Here is a 10,164-nt window from a genome sequence, read left to right on the forward strand (position 1 = left end):
GCTCTGCCTCTGAATCTGGTCCATTTTGGGCTTTCCTCCTCTGTGCTCGCAGCCCTGCTGTAAGTGCTGCAGCATGCAGAGCACCCTGGGGCTGCTGACCAAGAAGTCGCACAAATAGCAGCCCTGTTATAAATCTTCCTGGGTCATTAGCAAACTATAAAGTACATCATTATCTTCCTGTGATGAAAGTACGCGACCCTGCTTCTTTACAATTATCTAGGAGGAGCACTTATTGAAGGCTTCCACTTTGTCTGCTTTATTAATTTTTAACTCTTTATCTTTTAATGGGCCTTTGCTACTGTGAGACTTTCTCCTGCTACTACTGTTTTTTTAATAATTCTGCCAGCATTTTTTCCTATAGTTGAAGAGACTTCTCACCTAACCAGTTTAGTTGTGGATGTTTCTTTTACGTCTTCCCCATCTGTTACCCCTTTTCTCCTCGCTTTCACCCGCTGCTGGCTCAGTCTGATTATGTTGGCTTTGCTTTTTACATTTTAACTTGAGTCTTTGCTTCATCCTCCTCTCAGGGAACCTTTTAACGCAACTGTTTGCTGTGGCACTGGGGTTTTCTGGCTGCCTAATAATCTTCTTCAAGAACTCACTGCTTTTATTCACTATTTTCTCCCCACCTAGGGGTTTTTTTTTCCCCCCTCTGACTATTTTGCTTATAGTTTTGTGGGGAAGTTTCTGGTGTGGACACATCAGACATATCCGTAACCGCTTGGGGCCACGCTCTGTTGCCCACATTAAGTGTACTGAGGTAATTTCTGACCTTGAAAAACCACCGATTTCTGCTCCAATGACTGATCTTTATCTGTCATAGTGAAGGCTAAGCCGAGATTGAGTGGCTGTTGTATGGAGGAGTTACAAGCAGTAGAAACACTCGTGATGAACTAATGCCAATGTCAAGAAGTAACCGCGTTGGCGAGCATCCGCAGACAACCTGTGGAAGGACACCCCTGTCTGAAACAACACACCCAGGGGCTGTGTCATCACCCAGGAGAGCAGTGATAGCCGAGACGTGAGGCAGGTGGGTGGAAAAGCCTCAGCAAAGGTGAACAGCTTCAAATTTGGATGAGCACAGCACCAGGATTGGGTTTCTAGGCACCACCGATGGGTGCCCTATGGAGAACCCGGTCTGAGCACTCGTGCAAGGGATGAAGCAGCTCTCGGTGTAGCCTAGGGCTGGTTCCTTGCTTTCAAGGAGTAGCAGTGATGGCAGCATCTTTACACTCAGAATCCTCTTGGGAGCATCAAGAGCTAAGGAAGTCCACTGCTTCCTGGTGTTAGCGTAAAACCTTAAATAAACTACATAACTGTGGAGAAGTTTGACAAGAGGCGTCAGTTTTTACTGTTTTTGTAGACTAGCACAGTCTTTGCCAGCAGGAGGGAAAGCATTTAAGAACCTGGAATTGGAGATTTGGAGCAAGTTCACACCACTTATTGGAAAAAGACCACGAGGAAATAAGTCGTTGGCTGAAAATCAGAACAAAGTAAGTTATTACAAGCGTAAGCGCATCCTTCAAAAAGCCAGTGCTGCTTTCAAACGAGATGGGCTTTGGCTGAGCGATTCGTGTTGAGATCCATCCCGACTTGAGATGTTGGTACCAGAGGCTTTGGTGCCGGACCAAGAGGACAACCCGCAGAGCTCATCCCCAAGGAGCAGTGATCCTTGCCCGGAGCAGCCGCAGTACTCAGAGGCTGGAAGGAGGCCTTCTTCCCCAGATGCAGGCTCTTCTCGTCCTCCTTGAATACGAGCAGGCTTTTTTGTCTCAAGTTTCTCAGAGTGCTTCTCCCACGTGGGACCCTTGTTTAGCCCATCTGCAAATTTGGTAAGGATGTGCTGTGCCCCATCATCCATCACTGACAAAGACAACAAGTTGGGCTCTGGTGTTGGCCACTGGGCTTCTCCACTTGTGGCTTGCAAGCAGCAAGTTCCTGAGGAGCTCGGGCTGCGATTCTTACAGAAGGATTATCCTGGAGCTGTCATCCTGCTGTGATCTTTTGGAAAAATAACAGCTCGATGCCCAGTCAAAGGAACAAATTGCACAGCAACAATTACGAGGAAAGGGAAACAGAACAAAACCAAACCGCATTGTGACTCTGTGCAAATCTGCCGTGTGCTTGTGCACTTCTGATCCCACCTCTCCAAAGAAAAGCTGGGAGAACCACGAAGGCTCAGGGACAGTTTCTGTATGGGAAACTGCATGGGCCAGATCTGTTCCCATTCAAAACACTACCATAAAGGGCTGAAGTCATGGCTAGCTGGGGGAAGTCACTGGGGAGCAGCATCTCTCTGTCTCTCCCACTAGAGGAGACGGCTACAAAGAATTAGTATTATCAAATAAAGCAACTAGGAGCCAAACACAAGTCCCAAGTTCTTCCCACTGCACACAATTGGGCCGTAAAATGTTCCTCCAGGACGTGTTCGATGCTAAAGGCTTACACAGTTCCAGGGGGACACTGGCCAAGAAATCCTCTGAGGATCACTGACTACTTCAAAGGGACGCCAGGCTTGGGCAGTCCCTGAGCCACGTGTAGACAAGGACTGGGAAAGTCGGATATCAAAGGCGTTTGTCGTGATGAAATCCCTCCCGAAGATGGGCTTTTAGGCAGCATCAAAGCCAGGATGCTGGCCTGCCCGCAGTGATTAAGCACTGTGAGACATCAGAGCGTGTCCTCCAGAACAACAGAAGCTCACTGCGCTTGCTATGGGTATTTACAGAATAATTTCTCCAGTTCCCATTGGAGCTGACGGTCTCCTGCCACCCCTCTCTGGCTTTGCTAATAGCAATCTGCCTGCAGTTGTGCCTCGCTTCTCAATCTGCAGGGATGTGATGGAGGTCACCCCGTGTTTCCTTTGCCCTTGCTGGCCTTTCAAGGGGGCTGCCACCCCAAAGATCTGCAGTCACAGCGTGGCTTGTTTCTCTGGGCACCACAGCGCTGGTGCTGCCAGATTCCACCTCCTCTCATTTCCTAACAGCTTCTAGCACAGTGAAAAGTAGTTGGATTTTATTTCTTCTTATAATTGATAAATCTGTTCAAGTTTCTTTCTCCAAGCCCCAAATTTTAGTCTGTGGTTTGAACTCTGGTGCCCTTCCCAGTGAGAGGCATCTGTCCTGTTTGCAACCCCCTCCTTTCCCTGCCTGGCTGTGGGGACCGGTGCCCCACGCAGCCCTGATGCTGTGTTTCCCTGCTGCTGCCTCTGATGCCATCCGGGCTCTTGGTGGTGAAAAAGCCAGAGGTGAGATGGCACACACCATGGGGATGTGTATGTGCTGGGGATGGGGAGCGTGGGCAGCCCTGCCTGCCTGAGCTGGCTGAGGGCGAAGCCCAGCCCCAGCTCCATGCAGAACTATCCCAGGAGTGGGATTTCACAGGATCACAGCATGTCAGGAGTTGGAAGGGCCCTGGAAAGCTCCCCCAGTGCAACCCCTGCCACAGCAGGATCACCAGAGCAGTCACACAGGAACACGGCCAGGGCTTTGGGTGTCTGCACACAAGGAGACTCCACAACCTCTCTGGGCAGCCTGGGCCATGCTCCATAACCCTCACACTGACAAACTTTGGCCTCATCTTCAGCTTGAACCTCCTGTGCTCCAGCTTGGGACCACTGCCCCTTGTCCTGGCATTGGCCATCCCAGAGCAGAGCCTGGCTCCTTCCTCCTGACACTGCCCTTTCCCAATGGATCCCCAGGAATGAGGGCACCCCTCAGGCTCCTCTGCTCCAAGCTCAAGAGCCCCAGCTCCCTCAGCCGCTCCTCAGCACGAGATGCTCCACTCCCTCCATCATCTCTGTGGCCCTGCTGGACTCTTTCAAGCAGTTCCTGTCCTTCTGGAGCTGAGGGCCCAGCACTGGACACAAGATTGCAGCTGTGGTGTGAGCAGGGCAGAGCAGAGGGGCAGGAGAACCTCTCTGCCCTACAACCACCCCTTCTCATCCAGCCCAGGATGGCGTTGGCCTTCTTGGCTCAAGGGATTTGCTGGGTACCTTTCCTCCTTGGACGTGGGCAGGGTGACACAGCCACGTGAGGCCAAGGGTGGCCGTGCTGGCTCTGGGCAGCTGCTGCCACGCTGCTATCGGCAGCGATTAATGCTGAGCTGACTGCAGGCCTCTGCAGAGCCGAGCGGGAGGGATGCTGAGCTGCAGGGCAGGATTCTCAAGCACATGAGCAACAGCGAGCTCCCAGGGCTCTTCCCTGGTTAATTCAGGCTGGCATTGCGAAAACGTGCTTGGAGGCCCTGCAGGCGAGATCTCTGCTTATAACAGTCCTTGCTCCCTGCCCACCCGTGGCCGCTCCAGGGCCGCTGAAGCTGTCGCTGTCTGGTTTCAGAGCCGTGTCCCTCCACCCTGCTGCAGCGGCACATGGCAGACCTGCTCCGCAGCGACCGCGACCTGGCCCCCAGCTTCCTCAACAGCGTCCTCAACCAGCTGAACTGGGCTTTCTCCGAGTTCATTGGCATGATTCAGGAGGTGAGTAAGGGCCAACCAGGGCTGCAGGCTCTGGCACTCAATTGGTCCTCATGTCCTGCACGCAGCGGGGTTCAAGACACAACTCTTGGGGTCGGGATTGCAGTGATTCCTTGCCACGCATGGTAGCTGAGCTGGGGGTTATGGCCCTCTTTTGGGAAAGGGGCACCTTGTTAAGCTGTCTCTGTTGTTTTGACAGATCCAGCAGGCAGCAGAGCGCTTGGAGAGGAACTTTGTGGACAGCCGCCAGCTGAAGGTGTGCGCCACGTGCTTTGACCTGTCGGTGAGCTTGCTCAGGGTGCTGGAAATGACCGTCACGCTCGCGCCAGAGATCTTTCTGGACTGGAATCGCCCGTCGTCAGAGCTGCTGCTTCGGAGGCTCGCCCAGGTATCTCATATCTATATATGTATATTCTCACATATGTGTATTCTCATGAGATGTGAAGAAGTGTCCTCTGAAGGGGTGTGGGGCCCTCTGTCCTCTCTCCAAATATGCTGCGAACTAGGGGCTCCTGCTGCAAGTGCTGTGGTACTTAAAGCTGCTATGGCAAACCCAGCTCCTGCAGAACAAGGGGTGCTCCCTAAAATCCCTACGTGTCAACTGCTCCCCTCCTTTGCAGCTAGTCTGGCCACAGCTGATTTCTACCTCTACCAGGAGGGAGTATAACGACCCCTTAAATCTTCCTTCAGAGGGTCTATGGCTGGTTTCTTGCACCCAGTAAATACTGAGTGCTCCTGTGACAGGCAGTGCCATGAAATCTGAAGAGGAGCTGTGGTAGCAAGAGCTGCAGAGAGTATAGCTGGCTTCACAGTGATTAGGCAGGGATATCTTGGTTCTTTGTCCTTCAGTCCTAGACTGTGGTATGAAACGTCTCTGCTTCTCTGCCAGGGTGACCGAGACAGCCCCATCCTAACCCACAACACCCCTTAGGCTCCAGTGAATTCATTTCTCTTCTAAAATATGAGCAGTCCTGGAAAGTCCTGAGGGCTCCACTGCGAGGAGGAAAGCGAGGGGCTCTTAGCAGGTGGTTTGGGCGGGCTGGGGAATAGCCAGCAGAGTGCAAGGTGCTGCAGCATCCTCCTCACATCCTGCTGCTGCCACGAAGCAGTGCCCACCACTGAACGTGCCCTCAGAGGGGTGCAGAGGTCTGCTCTTCATGCATGAGGGCAACAGGAAGAGGGGCCCTGCAGCTGGGAGCCAGTGCACAGCTTGCAGCAGTTGTGTCAGGCCTGGAGTAGGCCCCGCTCATCCCACTGGGGTTTGGGTGAGAGCTAATGGTGGCTTAATTAAATGTCTTTACAGTTGATTCCTTCTGTGCTGGTCACAGCCAGAAATCTCTGCCTGCGGTGATGCTCTGTCAAGCAGAGAAGCAGACTGCTCTGCTGCCAGCTCCAGGCAGGGCAGGACCTGAGCTGTGCTTCACCCCAGACACCGCTTTTCCCTGCAGCAGCTACCAGCTCGTTCTTCGTGGGCTGTGGCTGTCCTAGGGACTGGAGCTTCTGCTTGCCAAGAGCTTTTATCTGCAGAAATAGCTTGGGATCTGTAGGTGAGATTTAGAGTTAGGTGGAAGATGCTGAGATTCGGGTGTCTTGACATCAGACTGACTTTTCCCTGGGAGGTTTGGGTCTGGTACAGCCACTGTGGTGTGGTGCCTCCTCCCTCTATGCCAGGGCCGAGCTAGGACTGTGCTGTGAGCCTCCCAGACGCTGGGACTGAGCTGTAAGGACACGCTGCCCCAAAGCATGGCCTTTGGGTGCTGCTCGCAGGAAGGCCCGTCCAGAAGATACAAACCCTCTCTGCTTTTCCCTTCACAGCTCTTGAACCAGGTGCTAAACCGTGTGACAGCTGAAAGAAATCTGTTTGACAGAGTGGTCAACCTCCGTCTGCCAGGTGAGTCCGTGCCTTATCTCTGTCCCTCTCCACTGAAAACGGGCTGGAGACATGGCCTTGGGGATCGGGGGGTGGCTCGGACCACAGGTCAGGGCAGAGGTGTGCGGGGTCAGACCTCAGGCCTGCCACATCCCTGGCTGGGACGCTAGTCTGGTGCTGTGCCCTGCCACAGAAGTGCTTCAGAAGTCTTCAGAAGACTTTGTAAATCCTCCAGGCAGAGCTGAGCTTCACTGCTCTCGCTAGGCCCTTGGCCTCTGTCTGACCAGCGGCTCCGGTTCCCTCCAGGATCTCTGTCCTTGTGAGGCAGCTGATGCACGGCTCTGGCTGCCCGTGGTGGAAGGGGTGACCGTGATGTGCTTGGGCAGGGAGGTGCCTTGGTGGATACAGGTGTGACACAGGTTCAGTGGGAGCTGCTTGAAAGGCTCAAAGCCCTGGATGGATTGCTCTTGAGGCTTGGAGGGGGCGAAGGTGCTCCACTGCGAGAGCAGTGCCTGAGTCTGGGGTTCACATTAAGTAAGGAGGACTCCTCTGTCCTTGATGAAACCCATGGCCCCACTGGAGAGCCCAAGCTGTGGTCCCTACCTCCTGGACTTCTCTACCACCAAGTCTGGAAGTAGCGGTGCAGCCCTGCTCCGCCTGTAGCAGTGGCTTTATTTTCCTGTTTTGCTTCCGCAGGGCTGGAGAGCGTGGACCATTACCCCATCCTCGTGGCCGTGACGGGGATACTGGTCCGGCTGCTTGTGGACACCGATGTGCAGGGGTGAGTGGCTATTGACTTAGGAAACGGAGTCGCCGCACGTGGCGTTGCTTTGCGTGCTGCAGGAAGTGCAGTAAGCTGACCTGGTGGTTTATGCCTGTCTGTGCCTGTTGGTACTGAGTCCTGAGCCTGTGCTCATGGTGCTCCCTGCTGCAGCCCTGCCTTTGCTGTCTCCCAGTGTCATTCGTAGGTGTCTTGCCCGGCCACTGTGCCCTGTAGGATGCTGTAAGAGATGGGGCTCTTCTGCCTGCGCTGCGCATCCTGCTTGTTTTGGCGTTTGGAGAACATGATAGTCTCTGGCTTTCCGGAAAGCAGAGCCCCATCTGGCCGAGCTGCTCAGCCCTGCAGCCAGTCTTTCAGCTTCTTCTCTCAAGGACTCAACGATGTACACAAATACATCTAATTTTATCCTGCCTCCCGTGGCTGCTGTGCCAGTCTCACAGCCCCAAGTGTGACAGTGCCAAGAGCTTAGCACAAGGTCATTGATTGGTGGCCTTGCTGGACTGTGGACGGGGGTGGATTTCGCTCACCCCCAGAATCCAGCTCCCTGGAAAGGGCAAACATCATGGATTTGATGTGACAACTGTACACTTCTTCCTGGAAGGAAGAGGAGAGGTGGTAAAGCAGTTCCCTGCATGCCAGGCGGGACGAGAAGTCCTTCCCTGGCTCCCTGGCCCTTGAATAGCTGTCCCAGACCAGGTCACTTGTAGAGTCAAAGAGGGGAAGGAATAAAGCTCTTTCGCTGTCCCTCAGTTCAGCAAACCCCAAAGAGCACTGGGAAGATGGTAGAGGGATGGAAATCACATCCTTCCCAGCCCGCAGGGAGTCCTGGGGGCACAAAAAGCTTCCAGGCTGTGTCTGCATTACCTGAAAAGCCAGCTGTGCTTTGGGTCAGGGCAGCCCAGGCAGCTGGTGTTAAAGGGGCTGTGCATGGCCAAGCCGTGGGCTGCACGGTCACAAACCAGAGGTGCTGTATCCCGTGGTGTGTGGCTGGGAAGTGGTAAGTCTCTGATCTCCAAGGGCTTTGTAGTCACTTCCATGAGCACGGGAAAGCAGAAGTAAATACAAAACAGGGGAACACTCTGGACAAAGCATCACATCCTTATGGTGGACCTAGCTGAGCAAGGTGAAACAGGAGGAAGCTTGGGGAAAAATGTCTATAAAACAAAATGCTTCTATGCTATTCTGCAAAGCCCTGCAATAAACCTGAGGTTTGATACGTCACTGATCTATAAAAGGCAGGCAAGCATTGCAGGGGAGCCATTGAGGTCAATCAAGACAGGAGAACCAAGGCTGAGCAGCTTGGAGACCCTCTGCTGCAGGCTGGTGGCACAGCTCAGCGTGTGGGTGGGCAGAGCACCCGGCATTGAAGGGAAAACTGAGCCACCCCCGATCTTTGCAGCACTCAGAACTGAGGACCAGGGGGATGAGTGTGGTACCCCGCTCGAGGGATGGTTCTGGCCCATGCAGGCACGTTCAGCCAACAAGGATGGGGTGGAGAAAAGCACCAGGGTGCTGAAGGCTGAGGGGGTGCAACTGGAGTGAGCTGAGCCTCTATGGAGATCTCCTCACAGTCACCCAAAAACCAGGGAGGTGGCACAGGTCAGTGATGGGTGATGCAGAGCAGGGCGATGGGGAGCGTGAATGAGTAAGAGGATGGTGCGTGGAAAAGCAGAGTTCAAACCTTCCCTGAGTCCGTATGCTCCCGTGGGGGGTGATTGCCATGGGTTGTGTTGCTGTAGGAGGTAAATGAAGAGGTCAGACCCATTTTATATAAACCCAAGAGGAAACTGAGGACAGGGGATAGGACTCAGAGTGACCTCCTTGGCTTGCCTGTGGTTTTTCCGCTTCCCTCCAACCCAGCGAGCCGACGCTTCTTGGTTGGAAGGTTCTGCAAGCTTTGCCCTGGGATGGAGAGGACAGGTTCATCCAGGGGTGCAGGAGGGAGGTCCCATTTCTAGGACCAAAAGGTTTCAGCAGGGAAGGGTGGGAGTACAGATGAGTGCTGCCAACTCATCCAGCCGCCTTACCAGGATGCAGTTGGCTGCCTCGGCTGCTCCTTGCCCAGCACAGGGTGCTCAGCCAGGCATCAAGTCCCCTTGCTGTGGACTCCTGGCACCGAACAGCACCATTAAGCATGAGGAAAGGGAAGGTTTGCCCGGGCTGGGATGTGATGAGAGTGTCGATCCATCACACGCTTTAGTCTTCGAGTGGAGAGGGCTGTGCTTTTCAAAGAGAAGAAACACATCTCCTCCACGGGTCTGGCAGGATGGTGGGTGCTGCTTGTGGTGAAACAGAGCTTCAGCACCCACCTCGTCCGGGCTTACTGGTCTTTGTAAAGCCTCCATGGGTCGCTTACCACAGCTTCCAAATGCTTGCTGGGGGCTGGAGGGCGGAAAGCAAAACCTTGTGGCTCTAACCAGAGCATCCTTGGAGAGTAAAAGGCTTGAACCAGAGTGGGGCCTGGGGGTTTCATGGCAGGATTCCCTTGCAGGATGTGATGAGCCTTGTGAATGTGCATTAGGACGTTAGCACAGGGAGCATTAGCTAAGGGCACAGACAGGGAGGCTGCTGGCTCAAACTGGAGTCCCTCAGCAGAGGGTCTTCTCGTTCCCGACCAGGAGCTGTGGTGTTTCCCAGCCAGGAGCTGTGTTTCCCAGCAGAGCAGCTGCCCAACCCTCGAGGACTTGCTGGGAAGGAGCTAAACCTCCTCAGCAGGCAGGAGCAGGGCAGCCTGGCACTGGGGGTGGGCTGTTGCACCGACAGGCCGCAGCTCCTTGCCTTAAAACTGTTTTGGCCTCTGCAATCTGCCAGCCCCTCATGACTGAGCCCTGGTTTCGCGGAGAGGAGAGGGAGGGCAGAGTCTGGCAGGGTGAGCCAGTAGTTGGGCTGGAGCATTGGGTCCATACCAGCGACCCTGGCTGCCTTCAGCCGGTATCATCCCCCCGTTTGGCTGCTAAATAATTGAGCAGATTTGCTATTAAGCCTCCTTCAGAGTGAGGTAATGGAGCAACGTTGGCCAGAGCTTGTGTAAGGATCCTGGTG

At 54.1% G+C, this 10,164-nt stretch overlaps 1 protein-coding gene across 1 annotated transcript in view; it reads left to right on the forward strand.

Annotated features, from left to right (window-relative positions):
• Positions 1 to 7,126, forward strand: part of RNF123 (ring finger protein 123) — a 34,002-nt gene extending 26,876 nt beyond the window's left edge. Inside the window, exons 31-34 of the mRNA XM_010183230.1 lie at positions 4,335 to 4,474; positions 4,671 to 4,859; positions 6,287 to 6,362; positions 7,038 to 7,126. Of these exons, the coding sequence (XP_010181532.1) occupies positions 4,335 to 4,474; positions 4,671 to 4,859; positions 6,287 to 6,362; positions 7,038 to 7,126 (494 nt within the window). The remainder of the gene's footprint in view (positions 1 to 4,334; positions 4,475 to 4,670; positions 4,860 to 6,286; positions 6,363 to 7,037) is intronic.
• Positions 7,127 to 10,164: the final 3,038 nt, after the last annotated feature.

The sequence above is a fragment of the Mesitornis unicolor genome, unplaced genomic scaffold (genome assembly GCF_000695765.1).
Source record: "Mesitornis unicolor isolate BGI_N332 unplaced genomic scaffold, ASM69576v1 scaffold13884, whole genome shotgun sequence".
NCBI lineage: Eukaryota > Metazoa > Chordata > Aves > Mesitornithiformes > Mesitornithidae > Mesitornis > Mesitornis unicolor.